At 43.4% G+C, this 19,033-nt stretch overlaps 1 protein-coding gene across 5 annotated transcripts in view; it reads right to left on the bottom strand.

Moving 5' to 3' along the window:
• AP1G1 (adaptor related protein complex 1 subunit gamma 1) overlaps nt 1–19,033 on the bottom strand; it is a 107,194-nt gene that overhangs the window by 24,805 nt on the left and 63,356 nt on the right. For all 5 annotated transcript variants that reach the window (XM_078848153.1, XM_073308379.2, XM_073308380.2 and 2 more), the window contains exons 6-11: nt 13,800–13,876; nt 6,517–6,612; nt 5,840–5,920; nt 5,461–5,559; nt 1,329–1,384; nt 707–820 (exon numbers count right to left, since the gene is read on the bottom strand). In XM_078848153.1, coding sequence (XP_078704279.1) covers nt 707–820; nt 1,329–1,384; nt 5,461–5,559; nt 5,840–5,920; nt 6,517–6,612; nt 13,800–13,876 — 523 coding nt within the window. The remainder of the gene's footprint in view (nt 1–706; nt 821–1,328; nt 1,385–5,460; nt 5,560–5,839; nt 5,921–6,516; nt 6,613–13,799; nt 13,877–19,033) is intronic.

Raw genomic sequence — 19,033 nt, 5'->3', positions numbered from 1 at the left:
AAAAATCAAGGTGTTTAGTGTGGCAAAAAGGAAGTAACTAGGCGGTAACAGAATGAAACTGAGGGTGAATGTCAAGAAAAAAAATCCCTGGAAGTGAGATGTGCTAGACTATGGAACGATCTCCCAAGGGACAGAGTGGAAACCCTACCAGTCTGAACATTTAAATTCAAACTGAACACCAGAAAATGTACAACAGGAAACAATCCTGCATTTGTGACAATCTCCCCTAGCTTTCTATATAACTCCTATTACCATGACAGCGGAGTATTGCACAAAAGCCCAGAACACTGTACACTTCTGCCTAATCCTCCAGGCAGTGGAGAACCACTCTGGGCCTGTAGGCCTTTCATGGATTGCTTTACAAGCATAAACTTGGGGGAAGGGAGAGAGTTTACTAAAAAGATGAGTTTTACAACTTGATCTCAACTCATTTAGGCTTGAGCCTGTTCTGAGCTCTTCTAGCAAGGAGTTCCATGGCCCAGGCCCCTAAGACACTTACTACGTAAGATCAACTTCCCTGATAAGTTGGCTGCCTGTCACCAACCCTGTTCTCTCTGAAGCAGGGGGCAGACTGGACAGTAATAACAGTCTCCCTTGTGGGACTGCTGCACTGGGCTGTTAACGTGCATCTGTCTCTCTCCCCATCCCACAGGCTCACAGTCCTGACGTAATAAGTCAGACAGATAGCTCTCTGTAGCTTAATTACCGTTTAATGGAGACATCCAGATCTTTTAGGCAGTCCACAATGGTGCTTCTGTGCCGCTGTACTGCATTGTGGTCTGTCTGCACCGTCTTCAACAAAGATGTTAAAGCTACATATCTGGGATAGAGAGGACAAAGGAAGAACACCACATTGGTGCCAGCCATTCTGTTTCATTGCAAAGTAAAGGGATTTAGTCTTCCTCTGCACTAAGACAGGATTTTCCCAGTGCTACTGGGAGCAAAGGAAAATCTGCCAGGCTGCTCTCTGACCCAACCAGGGGAGTTTCCAAGCAGAGGATGTAGATGTACCATAAGAGATACTTCTTCTGTGACAAAGGGAAAGCGCAGCTTCACTGGCCGTTGGAAAAAACATTGTCTGAGCTATTCCAGGAACCTGTGTCCAGACTATAACTGGGCTGCAGTAGCTTGCTGTAGACCTGCCCGCTAGTGCAGAAAGGCCATGATACACCCAGGGAAAGAAGTGTGGCAGGGAGAGAGAAAACTAGTCACCAAGGCAGTTTAGCCATACCCACCCCAGTAACCTTTCCCAACACTGCCTTGGGGGCTGCGTCTGCAGACTCTTAACACAACAGTGCCCCATGTCTGACACACTTCAGGGAACTTACCTAATATTTTTGTCGTTATTTAACAAGAAACGGCCTAGGATGTTAATGGCTAACACCTGCAGAAAAAGAGAGTTAGGGAAGGTTAGTGATCACAGCAAGCTCCTGCTCCTCACCGCTGCTTCATGAGCCCCCATAGTCCTTCAGTGACCTTGCATGCAAAGTGCTAAGGCTAATGATGGGCCGAAACAGCAAGAACTCCAGACACTGATTAATCAGAGAAAGAGGCAGGAGTCACGCACATGGCTCCGGCTCCCCGCTGCACTTTAAGTGCAGTGTGGCTCTGGGAGAAGGCTGCACACCCGGCCAAAGAGGAATCTCACTGCACAGCATACAGCAAGTCATACAAGGCCACTAAGTCTCGGTACAGCTGTGCATGCTTCCACTGTGGAATAAACTCACTAACCATGATCTACAGCTCCCCTCAGACATTCCAAGTTATGTCTCCACCTCCTTGGCCAGTGGATACAAATTACAAGAGGAATCCATTATCACCCTCCTGGAGCTCAGGAAGAGACACACACTGTGTCAACACATTATGGTTCTGTACAGCTCTCATCCCTTCCCTCACAATATTACAAGCAGTTAACTTCCAGACATTGCTACTGGTAGCACATCTGGCACAGGATCTCACTGACGTAACATCGTCCCAAGCCCAAGATCTGAGATTCTCATCTACCACCAGCACCATAGCCACTCTCAGAGATTTAGGCTAGATGTTAGGAAAAACTTCCTGTCAGGGTAGCTAAGCATGGGAATAAGTTATCTACGGAGGCTGTGGAATCTCCACCACTGGGGGTTTTTTAGACAAACATTTGTCAGGGATGATCTAGATCAGTGTTTCCCAAAGTGTGGTACATATACTCCTAGTGGTACGTGAAAGGGTTTCAAGGGGTACGCAGCAGAATTTTTTTTTTTACTTTATCATAGTTTTTTTAGCAGCAGAAAACAATTCATTAAAATTTAATATATGAGAGTGATGTACCTTTGTACAGTAGAAATACACACAGGTTTACATTGCAACTAATATGATAACGCGTTCAGTAACATCTAATAGCACAGCAGAACCAACGCAAACCACACGTGCATGTTACCACGGCTCGGGCAATACGCTTCCCTTTGTGGCATGCGCAGAAGTCATACTGATGGATAAAAGATAAAAGTGAATAACTACTCGTAGTAATCTAAAGATCATAGCAAGTACATACTTGGTGTGTATTAATATACAAAATTTCTCTTTGTTTTTGTTAAACCCATTTACAATGGATCGCTGGCTAAAAACGGGAAGTTTGAAATATACAAAAGAAAATTATGAAGGAAATATGAATGTTAGTGATAATTATGCCGAAAAATGCAGTGATATGGCTATGTCAGACAATTGTGACGACAAAATTAGTGAACCGTGTGAACAGTCTGAAAGTTTATTGAGCGTATCAGCTGCAAAGAAAACGAAAAAAGCCTGCAAATATGTTGAAGAATATCTTAAACTGGGATTTTCGTGGACTGGCGATGAGGTGGAGCCTATTTCACTATGTGTGATTTGTTACGAGACTCACAAATGAAAGTATGAAACCATCCAACCCAAAACGCCATTTCAATAGCAAACAAAGAATACAAGGGAAAACCTGTAGAATTCTTCAAAAATAGGCGCAAAGATCTCCAAAAGTCCCAAAAAACAAATTCGTAATGTGACGGGAGGTGAAAATATGAAAGCTTTGGAAGCTTCATATAGCGTGGTGAACTTAATTGCAAAGTCCGGAGCTGCTGAAGCGATTGGCGAGACATTAGTAAAACCTGCAGCCAAAGTAATGGTGCAAGTGATGATTGGAGACAAGGTTAGCAAAATGACAGGTTTCAGAGTAGCAGCCATTTTAGTCTGTATCCGCAAAAAGAAAAGGAGTACTTGTGGCACCTTAGAGACTAACAAAGCTTATGCTCAAATAAATTGGTTAGTCTCTACGGTGCCACAAGTACTCCTTTTCTTTTTAAGGCTAGCAAAGCTATAGATTGTGTCCCCCTCTCAAATAACCGTGTTCATCGTAGAATCACAGATATGGCCGAAAACGTAAAGCAGCAATTATTGTCAAGAGTACAAGAGTCGCTACTATGCACTGCAAGCGGATGAATCCACTGATATTGTGAATTTAGGTAATCTTTTGTTGTTTCTCAGATATGAGCTGAATAATGAAGTCCACGATGATATTTTGTTCTGCCAACCTAGGCCAACACATACAACTGGAGAAGCTATTTTTAAAGTTTATTGATGACTTTATCAAAAACAATGACTTGGATTGGAGTCGTTGTGTTGGACTAAGCACGGATGGCGCCAGAGCCATGACTGGTTCGAAGAAAGGAGTTGTTGCACGTATTCAAGCTCTTGCACCAGAAGCAAATCGACTCATTGTTGCATTCACAGGGAAGCACTCACCACCCAGAACATGCAGGCAGATCTAAAGCAAGTACTGGATGAAGCTGCGAAAATAAACAATTTTGTGAAAGGTCGCCCTCTGAACACCCGGCTGTTTTCTCAGCTTTGTGATGAGATGGGCAGTGATTACACACAACTCCTGTTTCACACTGAAGTGCATTGGCTTTCACGTGGAAAAGTTCTGAATCGCCTGTACGAGCTGTGAGAAGAACTGCAAGTTTTTTTTAGATGAAACCTTTAACCTGCGAGACCGTATACATGACTGGAAATGGCTATGCAAACTAGCATATATTGCAGATATATTTGCTCATTTAAACAACCTCAATCTATCCTTGTAAGGGAAACTCATATCAATATTCCATGTTCAAGACAGAGTGAGCGCCATGGTCACAAAATTGAAAATGTGGCATAAACGTCTTAGTCGTCATGAACTGGATTCCTTTCCATCTCTTCATGACTTAGTAATAAACTCAACTAACGAACTTGATAGTGATGTGTTGCAAACCATGAAGTAGCATTTGGAAAGCTTGCAGAAAGATCTTCGTAAGCATTTCCCTGAACTGGACAGCACTTCTGAATGGATAAGGAACCCTTTTATCATCAATGTTCAAACATTGCCAAATAACCTCTCTGCTTCAGAAGAACAGCAGCTCTTGGAGCTGGCTTCAGATAGCTTCCTGAAAACAAAATTTGAGCAAAATACACTGACGTCATTTTGGCTGGGGGTTAGCTCTGAATATCCAGCTCTATCGGACAAGTATCTTCTGCCTTTTCCCACCTCATATTTGTGCGAGATCAGATTCTCTGTGCTGGTTGGCATCAAAACAAAAGAATGAAATCATCTTATTGACATGGAGCCCCATCTTCATCTTAAGATCACAAACATCGAGCCAGATATCCCCACGACAGTGTCTGGTCAGAAGCAGTTCCATCCCTCGCACTGAATAGTTTGGTTTGTACTGAAAATTTTTTAGTACCGAAATAGTAAGTATTAAAACTAGTGCTTTCTTCACTAACCTAACCAAACCAGCGTATTTTAATTTCAGAATGATACGAATTCACTATATATATATAAATATATATACATATACGCACACGCTGTTCTGCCAGACTGTTGATTCGCTTCTATTATTTTAATTATTTCTAGTACTATTTCTATACGTAACTATTATTTCTATTACAATTTTTGTTTCAACTGTATGGAATATAATTTTGTATTTATTTCTAATAAACATTTAATCCAGAATGAAACTAATTAGGAGTGTGTTATAAAAATGTGGCTACCACCCCCACCCCCCAATTATCTTCACCAGAGAAAGGTACGCAGGTAAGACAAATGCCTCAAAAGGGGTACGCAACTGTTGTAAGTTTGGGAAACACTGATCTAGATGATACTTAGTCCTGCCTCAGTGCAGGGGACGACTAAACGACCCATTGAAGTCCCTGCCAGTCCTACCTTTCTATGATTCAACCAATTCCAGTGACACTTTAGAGCCCTAAGTACTAGCCATCGGTAACTGATTAATTCAGCCTGGGGCCCATTGTTTGACTAAAATCAAGCGTAATGGTTTAAGCTTCATACATCCACTAGGAAAAGTAGTACCTGCCCTAGCCCCAACAGGTGGACTCCATTTAATCAGTCATTTCATCTCTAACTTTTACAATCCTATGGGTTTAGTAAAAAGAACCATGGTAAAGGCAACGTACTCGCAGTCCACTCTCAGACTTGATGTCCATAATAGTCAATACAGTTTCATAGAGGATGGCATTACCCACGTTTTTACTTGTTTCTGTATTAGTGGCAACCTGGAAAAAAACAAAGTAAAGTAACTGCCAGTGCTTTGCCAGCACCTGCAGCACCCTACCCAGGCCGCCTCCCATTTCTGTATCAGAACAAGGCACCGCCCTCCCACTTGCCCAGCTTGTTAGCTCCTGCCAGATTAAATCACTGCCCGCAGAAGCACACACTTGTGGCGCAATGAGTTGATGCTCATGCTGTGGTACATAAGGACGTAACTAGAAGTAACAAGATGAAATTAAGAGGAACAATTTAGGCTGAATATCAACTTAACCTGGCAGGCCTCACCTGTGCAAGTATGTCATTCATTGCTTCACTTGAGTCGTCATCATTTCGCCCCAGGATTCTTAGTAACCGCAGGATTCGCACCTGAAAAGACAAAAAGGCAGCAAATTAAATCACATCTGGCATAACCCATCTGGAATGGACTACCTAGGGAGGTGGTGGAATCTCCTTCCTTAAGAGGTTTTTAAGCTCAGGCTTGACAAAGCCCTGGCTGGGATGATTTGGTTGGGGATTGGTCCTGCTTTGAGCAGGGGGTTGGACTAGATGACCTCCTGAGGTCCCTTCCAATCTTGATATTCTATGATTCTATGACAAAGCAACTTTATGCAATGGCCTCCGGTTAACTCATGGAAGAGTGCAGGAGAGACAGATCAAATGCTGATAAATATGGCAATTAAATCACAAGGCCCTCTGCTTTAGAGCAGAGATGGAGGATTTGAACTCTTCTCCCTCAATGAGGTCTTTCCCAGGATGTAAGGATTTATACTATGTTTAGGTCTTTATCCTCTAGCCAGAAGCACTCCCCCTACAACCAAACAACTGACATGGAAATAATATGGATAGCTATAAGCTTACTCCTCCTGCCATGAATTCGCATAATAGGCAAAGGAGTCAGAAACCAAGTCCCAAACACTGCACGGGAGACAGAGCTACCCGAGAGTTTTACTATCAATCCTTACCTGCAGGAAGGGGTCACTGATCCCAGACACGTCATGCTCTGGTGAATATCCAGACATGATAAGGTTCTTTAGAATACGAACTAACTGGGGTACAAGCTGTGAAGAAGAAAGATCCATCAGAAAGTATACTCACAACACTTGTCTTCCACACTTTTGATGTAGGGATCCAAGAATGATTCCTAAAGATTAGTGTACACATCCTTCCACACAGAACATCTCTGATTGCGCAGGCTGGGTTATCTGAACATATTGATACTGATGTCTGGCCAGGACCTGAACACCATACTACAAAGCTACTAGAGAGCTAAGCCAACCAGCCCAGAGGCAGATAAAAAACAGAGTTCCCCTGCCATCAGCTGCTGAAAATAAGAAGAGCTGCTGGTCTTCCACAGGATGCTGTCCTTGCATTGGGGCTCTTTCACACCAGCTTCTGGCTGACTTAATCTAAGTTCTTTAGGGCAGGGACCACCTTTTTGTTATGTGTATGGAGTGCCTGGCATAGTGGGATCCCTGATGGGGGTCTTTAGGCATTCCCACAACAGAAACAGATGTCATTATGTCCTAAGTTTATCACTCTTCCCTAGCTATCTGCAGGGATAGCTCTCTCTCTTCTCTTCCGCGCTGCAAACCCTCCAGGGTAGTCAAAGTGGGAGAATTTCCACTGATCTACCTCCTACCCCGTCTCCAATAGTTGGGTAGTACCCCCAGTGAAGAGCTTCCCCAGGGCCTACCCACCTTCTCCTGCTCACAGCTTCCCCACACACCAGCAGCAGCATGGAATTGGCCTGATTTCTCTCAGGTTTCACTTCTGCCCACAGGATTATGGATAGTAGGAATAAAATTGACTACAGTTGTGCTAATTCATGCCACTGTGGATTGGCAGAACTCTGACATGAGGATGAGGGGAAAGCCGTGGACGTGTTGTTCCTTGACTTTAGCAAAGCTTTTGACATGCTCGCCCACAGTATTCTTGCCAGCAAATTAAAGAAGTTTGGGCTGAATGAACGGAATATAAGGTGGATAGAAAGCTGGCTAGATTGTCGGGCTCAGCGGGTAGTGATCAATGGCTCCATGTCTAGTTGGCAGCCGGTATCAAGTGGAGTGCCCCAAGGGTCGGTCCTGGGGCCAGTTTTGTTCAATATCTTCACAAATGATCTGGAGGATGGTGTGGATTGCACCCTCAGCAAGTTTGCAGATGACACTAAACTGGGAGGAGTGGTAGATATGCTGGAGGGTAGGGATAGGATACAGAGGGACCTAGACAAATTGGAGGATTGGGCCAAAAGAAATCTGATGAGGTTCAACAAGGACAAGTGCAGAGTCCTGCACTTAGGACGGAAGAATCCCATGCACCGTTACAGACTAGGGACCGAATGGCTAGGCAGCAGTTCTGCAGAAAGGGACCTGGGGGTTACAGTGGACGAGAAGCTGGATACGAGTCAACAGTGGGCCCTTGTTGCCAAGAAGGCTAACAGCATTTTGAGCTGTATAAGTAGGAGCATTGCCAGCAGATCCAGGGACGTGATCATTCCCCTGTATTCGACATTGGTGAGGCCTCATCTGGAGTACTGCGTCCAGTTTTGGGCCCCACACTACAAGGAGGATGTGGAAAAATTGGAAAGAGTCCAGCAGAGGGCAACAAAAATTATTAGGGGGCTGGAACACATGACTTATGAAGACAGGCTGAGGAAACTGGGATTAGTCAGTCTGCAGAAGAGAAGAATGAGGGTGAATTTGATAGCTGCTTTCAACTACCTGAAAGGGGGTTCCAAAGAGGATGGATCTAGACTGTTCTCAGTGGTGCCAGATGACAGAACAAGGAGTAATGGTCTCAAATTGCAGACAGGGAGGTTTAGGTTGGATATTAGGAAAAACTTTTTCACTTGGAGGGTGCTGAAACACTGGAACGCGTTACCTAGGAAGGTTGGGGAATCTCCTTCCTTAAGAGATTTTTTAAGGTCAGGCTTGACAAAGCCCTGGCTGGGATGATTTAGTTGAGGATTGGTCCTGCTTTGAGCAGGGGGTTGGACTAGATGACTTCCTGAGGTCCCTTCCAACCCTGATATTCTATGATTCTATGACATTCAGCAACATAGCACCAGAACTGCCCACAAATTCAGGATGGCAAAACTGCACTATCATCTCCAATGTTTACATTTGGACGTTTTTCTTTCCAAGCTTGAGGGGCAGAAACTTTTCAGAATGAGCGCTTAGGTTCTGCAGAAGTTGATGGCACTGATTACCAGGGTCGTCATCTTACTCCTCAGGAAAAGTGGCTCTTTCAGGGACTGCAATGTGGCTGTTTTTAGGAGACAAGTCATCCGCATGAGATAGTTTGCCTCAGTCTACTCTAACTCTTGGACTGGTAGTCATGGGTATCTCACTACTCCATCCATCAATTTCAGGAAAAACTTCTTAACTGTAAGAACAGTAGGACAATGGAACATAGTGTCCCAAGAAGTTGTGGAAAATCCTTCACTGGAGGCTTTCAAAAAGAAGCTGGATAGCCAGCTGTCTTGGATGGCTTAGACCAGGGGTGCCCAAACTACGGTCCACCAGAGCATTTCATAAGGTCCAGAGCCTGCTTCAACACAATATACTAATGGCTGATTCATTATTGTTGTGTCATGTTTACATCATTTTAGTTTACACAAGTGCATAAACAGACAATACTGTACATAAAAACAACCTATCTAAATACATACAAAACAAGCTGAACTTAAAATATAAATTAATAGAGGGAGCTTTAAATCGTATTAAAATATGGAGACACTGTTTGGCCGACACAGTTTGAAGCCCTCCTTTGTTATAAGGTTGACACCACTGGTTTAGATACATCAAATCCTGTATCTTGCCAGGGGGTTAGACTAGATGACCCCTGAGGTTCCTTCTAACCCTATGGTTCTATGATGTCACTGTTCTGTAGCAGCACATACATTCCATGGGTGTACTCAGATTGGGATTACCAGCAGCAGATAACACTGACCATAGTTCTCAGGTGAGGACTACTATAGACAGGTTGTGATGGGCCTCACAATAGTTGGAGTGATGAAATGGAAGCCTATCACCACCACAACCCACCAAAACACTCTTGCTCGCACACTAAAGACAGGCTGGAATAGCCACAGGGTGGGTTCACATTTTCAGAGGGAAGGATACTGCACATCTCTCCAAGTTTCATTCTCTAGAAAACACGTTCTCATTTAAAGAAAGTCTTGACCCACTTGCCAGAGCATGACATAATGCTTGTTAAAGCTGATGGATCTCCAGGTAAATTAACTAAAGCAGTGAAGAAGTAATCTCTCTCTCTCTCTCATTCCACTCATCTTTCCATCTCAGAGCTGACATTAAGTAAAATGACCTAAGAAATAGGCAGTCAAATGGAGTCCAAAAATGTGCTGGAGCTGGCTGTCCTGCTGAGACAGACTGAAGGCCAATTAAAGAGCAATGGGTGATTTGCAGGTGGGATGGTACTAGACCTGTTGGGGCAGGTTTCCATACCATATTAGAACAGCCTCATTTTTCCTTTCACCTATACCTCTGTATATGCAGAATGAACACGCTTCACCCCCATGTCCTCCAGCAGAACCTTCTCTGAAAGCCACCTCTGTCTTCCCCACAGGATTGTGCTGCAGCCGCTCAGGTACCTATTATTCCCCTTCGAGATCTGCCACAGACTAGCCATGTCAGAGTTTAGAGTGCCTGACAGAAGCTCAATCAGCAGCATTCTGCTGCAAATTTGAGATGGCTCTGCAAGAAGGAAACATCTCTCTCCTTGTAGTTTTCTTGATTCTCTCTTCCTCCAGCCTGGAGCATTTCAGCAATCAGACTTTTATATCACTGGAGGAGGTTGCTTCCCTTCAGATCTCAGAGGAGAGCAAGAGGACATGCCCCCTCCCCCCTGAATACAAAGTGCAGCTGACTGGGGTGGTCTGCATAAACATTCTTGGAACCCTGCTTTACATTTTCTTTGTTTTCTTACGTACAACGCAAGGTACCAAAACTGATGACAGGACAAACAAAGACAAAGGCTACAGCCATAAAGATCAGTTGATGCCTACCCCACTCTGCTGATCCTTGACAGCCAGATAGTTCCAGAAAAGATGTGCAATGGATTTGTACTGAAGAGTCCAGTGCTGCCTACTGAGCCTATGTGGTATGTGGTAGTCCATGCTCCCCTGCATGTATCTGTTTCCCAACGCTGCTGTAACCACTCCAGCGATGGAGTTCTTATCCCACTCCCCCTTATATACAGGAGAGCATCTGAATTACCCAGCGCTGTCCCACTTTGCCAGTGGGAAGCAAAACACACCTTGTGGTAAGGAGAATACATCAAGGCTCCAGGACGATCAGACTTTTTAAAAGAGAGGAACACAGGAAGCTGCCTAAATTCCTCAAACAAGGAAGGAAGGGATCAAGATAGGTTCACAGCTTGGGAGAGGCCACAACTGAGATCCAGGGCTGCCATGGATAAGGGAATTTAATGACAAAACAAAAACTGGACTACAATGAGCTTGTTAGACAAGTATAGCATAGCTAGCACATGGCATTAATCACAACTGCAGTGTTAGTGCACAGCGCCTCCATGTGGTGACTGGACACACAGAAGCCTCTACAGATCCAGTGAAAGCATGCACCATCTAGAAGAGTTAACTCTTACCTTTTCATTCTAACATACAGCAGGAGTCCAAACAGACAAAAGGGATAAAACAGACAAAGCAGGCATTAGGAACAGATCAGCGTCATACTATTCACAGCATAAAACACCACAAGAAAGATGGTTAGAAGAAAGCACCACTAAAAAGAAGCCCTGGACAAAGCCATTGGACTCAACTCCTCATCGCTCCCCCCAGGACTCAGCCACCTCCTAAGTAGTGAGCAATGGCTCAGGACAACACCACTGCCCCCATAACATTCGCCCCAGCTCTAGCACACACAAAGTGCACTAGCAAAGGGGGCGCCTGTCTGAGGTCACTGCAAGCAAATCTAGGACTTACAGGAAGAGTATGTTGGGAGCTGTGCACACAGGCAGAAGACTCCTCTCAAATTTTTCAGTGGAGCAACTGGCCAGTTGCATTCTACTGGCTCATTTGGTTCCCAATTCCCCCTTTGCCCAAAGGAATCAGAACTGTACACCAAAGAACACCCTCCAAATCATTCTGGAAGGAAATCTTTAAGATTTTGCAGTTAATAAATTCTGAAAGCAGCAGATACAGCAAGAACAATTACAGCAGGCAGTGACAAGAGGCATGTGCTAGGACAGTGTGCTAGAAGACAAGAACACTGCTGGCTCTGAAATTCCTACCTGCCCTGGGAAAAATGCCCCTTATTACATGCTGTGTGCAATGTGGACATGTTAGCTATACTTAGGCTGAAGCATTAGGTTTTTAACCAGTAAATGTTGGTAAACATCGATTTCACCATACACATACACAAACCAATGAAAAAATATTTCCATCAATGATAACCAAAATTTACAGACAGGCAAAGTAAGAAAAATGCTGCTTGAGAACTAATGAGAGTTTGATTTAAGAGTATTTACTATGTATATTTTGACACATAAGAACGGCCATACTGGGTCAGACTAATGGTCCATCTAGCCCAATATCCTGTCTTCTGACAGTGGCCAATGCCAGGTGCCCCAGAGGGAATGAACAGGACAGTTTATTGAGTGATCCATCCCCTAATGTCCACTCCCAACTTCTGGCAATCAGAGGTCAGGGACACCCAGAGCATGAGGTTGCATCACTGGCCATCTTGGCTAATATCCAATGATGGACTTATTCTCCATGAACTTATCTAATTCTTTTTTGAACCCAGTTACTCTTTTGGCCTTCACAACATCCCCTGGCCACAAGTTCCACAGGTTGACTGTGTGTTGGGTAAAAAAGTATTTCCTTATGTTAGTTTTAAACCTGCTAATTAATTGGTTCTTGTGTTACGTGAAGGAGTAAACAACACTTCCTTATTCACTTTCTCCACACCACTCATGATTTTATAGACCCGTCATATCCCTCCTTAGTCCTCTCTTTTCCAAGCTGAAAATTCCCAGTCTTATTAATCTTCTCTCAGATGGAAGCTGTTCCATACCCCTAATGATTTTTGTTGCCCTTCTCTGAACCTTTTCCAATTCAAATATATCTTTTTTGAGATGGGACAAAAAGAACTGAATTCAATGCGTGGGCGTACCATGGATTTATATAGTGACATGATGATATTTTCTGTCTTATTATTTATCCCTTTCCTAGTGGTTCCTAATAGCCTGTTACCACTTTTGGCTGCTGGTGCACATGCAGCAGATATCTTCAGAGAACTATCCACAATGAACTCCAGGATCTCTTTCTTGAGTGGTAACAGCTAATTTAGATCCCATCATCCTGTATGTATAGTTGGGATTATGTTTTCCAACGTGCATTACTTTGTATGTATCAACATTGAATTTCATCTGCCATTTTGTTGCCCAGTCACCCAGTTTTGTGAGATCCCTTTGTAACTCTTTGCAGTCTGATTTGGACTTAGCTATGTGATGTTGACAATTTGTGTTTTAAGGGGTATAAACTTTAACCTTTTGAATTTTAGTTTCTACTATCATTAAATAATTATTGTCTATTCCACCTACTGTCTGACACCCTCCCCACAATTTTGCACAACTACAAACATTTGATAAAAATAGATAAAATGCTTAAAATAATGATATTATTGATCAAAATTATGAAAAATAAAAATTGGATTCTGCCAAGCCTAGCTATACTATGAAAACCTCTATTCTGCCTTTTCCTGAGTGGAATGTATAAAACTATAAGGTTAACAGTGTAAGCTTGTGATTTTAGTTCCCCATCTTAGATAAAAAAGAAAAAGGAGATTAAACTTTATCCACTCCAGATGTCACTGATGCAATCAGGTACATGAGGAATAATGTATTTAGGGGACTTTCATAACAGGAGTCATTGCAACTTTAACTCTGGGACAAGTTTCACAGTTTTCATGCACATAAGTGATTTGTCAGTGTCTTATAATTTACCCCTTCCCATGCTCACAAGGAGACTCAAAGATGAACCACATGGAAAACTTCTAATTTAATTATTTGATGATATTGTGTGACATTGTTTTTCAAGTGGAAAGCCTGCATCATCATCACGTGCCTCATTTAAAAATAGCTGTACAGATTTTGCTCAAAACTTGTGGACACATCCTGTTGGCTAAGATCAAGGATGGAAATGTCAGCCCAGAAGAAGCAGGTAAACATTAGCTATCAGGGATACTAATGCACAGTTTGTACTTACCTTTCTGAAGTGTGATAACATGTCTGGGCTTCTCTCACACATCTCTGTGAGGAGGACAACTGATGTGTGAAGAACACCTACAAGGCCAGAAACAAGTCTAGTTATTTAGATTTCACTTATAAAGACTCTAGGCACCTGACCAAAAAAAAAATTAAAAATGAAAGCCATAAAGGAAAAATAGTAGCAGCAATCCCACAAACATCTCTCACCTGAACCCCTCTCCCCCACAAATGCCTGCAACAAGAACATAAAAATGGCTATAGGGGGTGAGACCAACGGTTCATCTAGCCAGTATCCTGTCTTGCAACTGGCCAATGCCAGATGCTTGAGAGGAAGGGAACAGAACAAGGCGATTTTGAGTGACCCATTGCCTGTCTTCCAGTCCCAGCTTCTGGAAGTTGGAGGTTAGGCACACCTTTGTCCCTGACCATCTTGGTTAATAGCCATCAATGGAACTATCCACCAGGAACTTATCTAATTTTTTTTTTTAAACTCAGTTATACTTTTGACCTCCACAACATCCCCTGGCAACAAGTTCCACAGGTTGATAGTGTATAGTGTGAAGAAGTGCTTCCTTATGTCTGTTTTAAACCTACTGCCTATTAATTTCATTGGGTGACCCCTTCCCCCCGTTCCTGTGTCATTGGAAGGAGTAAACACCTCCCTCTTTCTCCGCACCAGTCGTGATTTTACAGACCTCTGTCATATCCCCCCCTCAGCTGTCTCTTTTCCAAACTGAATAGTCCCAGTCTTTTTAATCTTTCCTCATATGGAAGCTGTTCCATACTCCTAATTATTTTCATTGCCCTTCTCTGCACCTTTTCCAACACTAATATATCTTTTTTGAGGTGAGGTTACCAGAACTGCACACAGAATTTATGGTGTGGGTGTACCATGGATTCATATAGCAGGATCATGGCATTTCCTGTTTTATTATTCATCCCTTTCCTAATGGTTCCCTTTCCTAATGGTTGTTAGCCTTTTTGACTGCCACTGCTTGTTGAGTAGATGTTTTCAGAGACCTATCCACAGTGACTCTTTCTTGAGTGGTAACAGCTAATTTAGACCCCATCATTTTGTATGTATAGTTGGGATTATTTTTTCCAATGTGCATTACTTTGCATTTATCAACACTGAATTACATCTGCCATTCTGTCACCCGGTTTAGTGAGATCCCTTTGTAAGTCCAAAGCTGACTGCGAGTAGTTAACTATTTTGAGTAATTTTGCCACCTCACTGTTCACCCCTTTTTCCAGATCATTTCTGAATATGCTGACTAACAAGTTCCAGTACAGTTCCTTAGGGGACCCTGCTATTTTCCTCTCTCCCTTGTAAAGACTGACCATTTATTCCTACCCTTTGGTTCCTATATTTTAGTCAGTTACCGACCCATGGGAGGACCTTCCCTCTTATCCCATGACTGATTAGTTTGCTTAAGAGCCTTTATTGTGGGACCTTACCAAAGGCTTTCTGAAAATCCAAGTACACTATTTCCACTGGATCATCCTTGTCCACATGTTTGTTTATACCTTTAAATTCGAATAGATTGGTGAGGCATGATTTCTCTTTACAAAAGCCAGGGTGACTCTTCCCCAACATATCACATTCATCTGTGCGTCTGATAATTCTGTTCTTTATTATAGTTTCAACCAATTTTCCTGGCACTGAAGTCAGGCTTAGCAGCCTGTAATTGCCAGGTTCGCCCCTGGAGCCTTTTTTAAAAGATAGACATTAATTAGATACCAGTCAGTGATCTGACACAGAGGCTGATTTAAGTGATAAATTACAAAGAGGCACTGCATTTGAAGCTTGCCCTGAAGATCACTAGATTGTTATGTACTGTGTGTATTGGAATAGCAGTAATACAGGCCATGAGAAAGAGAGAGAGAGACCCTGCCCAAAAAAAAGGCTTAGGACTTATCTACTCTTGGAAGACTACAGCGGCACTGAAGCGCTGCAATGGCTCAGCTGCAGCTGTGTACCTACAGGGGGTTCTGGCCTGCCTTTGGGAACTGGGGGTGCTGGATTATGGCCAGAAGGTGGGCATGGTTGTTTTGGGTCCCAGCAAGCAGGGTTCATTGATCTTTATGGAGAATGCCTGCCAGTGGCTCTCGTCTCATGCACTAAAGAGGCTCCAATTTACATGCCTCTGAACAGAGTCAGTATCACACAGGGAGGCAGGTTCCAAGCCATTCAGGACTTTATAGGTCAAAGCCAACAAGCAATCAGTGCAGATAAAGAACTGGAGTTGTGTGCTTGCGGTAGATAGCCCACTTCATAGAGACGAGCAAAGAAAATCATTAGATGTCTGGAGAAACTGAAAAGACAGATAGTTTATGTAGGAGACAAAAAAGGGGGCAGGATTGAGGGATCCAAAATTAACAAATGGGGAACAGAAGCTCATTCGGGTGATCCTTTATGGTACAAGAACAAGGAGACGTTCAACAAAACTGAAACAGAAATTTAAAATTGAGGACAGAAGAGATTTCCTCCTACAATGGTCCATCAACCTGAGGGACACTACCACTAGAAATCACTGAAGCCAAAAAACTTACTCATTCAAAAAGGATTAGACATTTATACAGCTAAAAATCACTCTCAGTTAGATCAGTTAAAATGAGATTACATTAAGGATATAAACCTTAATGGCTCTATGACATAAACCAAGCACTAATGACTTAGGTTAAGAAAAAGCTTTCCCTAATTCCCACTTAAATTTCTTGTCCCTAGCATCTGATAGGCGACTGGCTGGGAAAGGATAGTTGGTTAGATGGACCATTGGAGTAATCCAGCATGGCAATTCTTATGTTAATAAATGACACTGTTTATTATTTTGCCCTAGTATGAGCTTCTAAGTAAATTTAAGGGGCACCTCCTGATCAGGCACAGATGAGATGCACCATTCTGGTCACTTTTGCTATTTGATCATCTAAACACAAGCTGAGCATCTAACAATACCCTCAAAGTTGCAGATAGTGACAAACCGTGGGGGCACACTAAAAAAGCAGATATTTCTGCTCTATCCTCCAGTTGCTTCCTCCAACCTACCATCAACATTTGACTTATCTAGACTGACCTTCAATCGTTAACACTGAATCAACGGTTGTAGAAATATTTTCTTTCATCCACGACCCAGTCTGACCAGCTACTGAAATGCTCCACTGCAAGAACCTATACTCAATCCTTTTAAAAAAGGACATCGCCTAGATTGTAGACCCAACCCAGATCAACATTTCACCAGCCATCAACTTGCAGTCAATGTAACTCTTAGCAGCCACATGGGGAGATGCTCAAGCAAGTTGCTTTTTGTTTTTAATTGCCAGCTGCTCTCCCTTTTTGTTTTTAATTGCCTACCCCCATAATCAGCTCCATAATTCCAGAGAAGAGGGAGATCTAATGCGCAGGCAGAAACATCTGGAGGAGATGGCAGACTTGGTATCTGCCCCTGGGATGTACGGGTTATTCCAAATTTGCTGGTAAGGCCCATGTTTTAGCTGTTCTGCTGGACCTTGAACAACGAGCAAAAATGGTTTCCCTTCCCTGCTGTTTTTACATTTGGGTAGGATGTTGCAGCCTTCCCTTTTGGGCACAGTATTCTCCATTGTTATTCTTTCTTTTGTAATCACTGGGGCTGCACCTGAAAGACACACAAACTTCAGCTTACACAAAATGCCAGCCTTCTTGCTCAGCAATGCTTGTCTCAGGGAGCACACAACATCCATTTCCCAAAGTCTATACTAAACCATTTCCAGGTGCACTTAAAAGTCTCATTTTTGGCCTACAAAGAGCTCTACAGTTGGTGCACTAGCTCCTTTAGGTCCTGCTGACTGCCTGACACCAAGATGTTCTAGGAGGCTGATGACTGGTCATTTTCAAAAAGAGGGCTTCAGATCTTCATAAGAACAGCCAGACTGGTTCAGTCCAAAGGTCCATCTAGCCCAGTATCCTGTCTTCTGATAGTGGCCAACACCAGGTGCCCCAAAGGGAATGAACAGAACAGGTAATCATCAAGTGATCCATCCCATCGCCCATTCCCAGTGTGACAAAGTCAGGTCAGACAGCTGCAAGAGGGTCTTGGAAGGCTGATATGTTAGTCCTAGAATGTTAAAGGCCCTTTTTCCTACAAGCGGAGAAGGGGTTACCTCAGGTCAATCAGGGACACCTGAATCCAATTAAGGACTGCCTGAGATCTTTAGAAAAAAAACTCCTCTGGGCAGAGAAGAGGGGAAGAGACAAAAGGGGACAACCTGCTGCCAGGCTAGTGGCAGCAGGGAAATAAACTTCTCCAGTCAGAGAGGTTGTGCTCCTTCTCGTAGGGGAAACAACCAAACCTGAGTGCCTGCAGGGGAAGGACTGACACCCCAGGGCAACCAACAGGGAGACACCCTGCCCCAGCAAGGAGGCAGCAAAAGGTATCCCCCAGGGTTTTTGTGTTTCTGAGACTGTTTCCTTTTTGCTTGGAGGAGGATCACCCTTTAGGCCGACCCTCAGGCCTACCCTGACATACGATAAAGGGAGCACAGAAGGGGGAAGGCAAACCCTGCCCTGAGTGGGGCTGTTTACCCCAGGCCCACCATGGCCAGAGGGGGAAAACGCAAAATCTGATGAGACGAAGGAGGTGCCTTGCCACACCAGCTTCTGGCAAACAGAGACTAGGGGCACCATTCCTGCCCATCCTGGCTAATAACCATTGATGGACCTATCTTCCATGAACTTATCTAGTTCTTTTTTGAACCCTATTACAGTCTTGGCCTTCATGACATCCCCTGGCAAAGAGTTCTACAGGATGACTGTGTGTTGTGTGGAGAAATATACTTCCTTTTGTTTGTTTTAAACCCGTTGCCTATTAATTTCATTTGGTGACCCCTAGTTCTTGTGTTATGAGAAGGAATAAATAACAACACTTCCTTATTTACTTTCTTATATCAGTCATGATTTTATAGACCTCAATCATATCCCCACTTAGTTGTCTCTTTTCCAAGCTGAAGAGTCCCAGTCTTATTAATCTCTCCTCACACAGAAGCCGTTCCTTACCCCTAATCATTTTTGTTACCCTTTTCCAATTCCAATATATCTTTTTTGAGATGGGGCAATCAGATCTGCACTCTTCTGCTGGTCTGACAGATTCGGAGGTGGCTTCACAGTACAATGCAAAGCCGTCCTGACAGAATATTGGAGCTGCCTGAAGTTCTTTTTCCTCGGAATGTAAGGGAGGGAAGGACAGCAGGTTACTG

The sequence above is a fragment of the Lepidochelys kempii genome, chromosome 12, assembly GCF_965140285.1.
Source record: "Lepidochelys kempii isolate rLepKem1 chromosome 12, rLepKem1.hap1, whole genome shotgun sequence".
In the NCBI taxonomy this organism is placed as follows: domain Eukaryota; kingdom Metazoa; phylum Chordata; order Testudines; family Cheloniidae; genus Lepidochelys; species Lepidochelys kempii.
The sequence above is the reverse complement of the archived record's forward strand: the minus strand, read 5'-3'. Positions and strand labels throughout refer to the sequence as shown.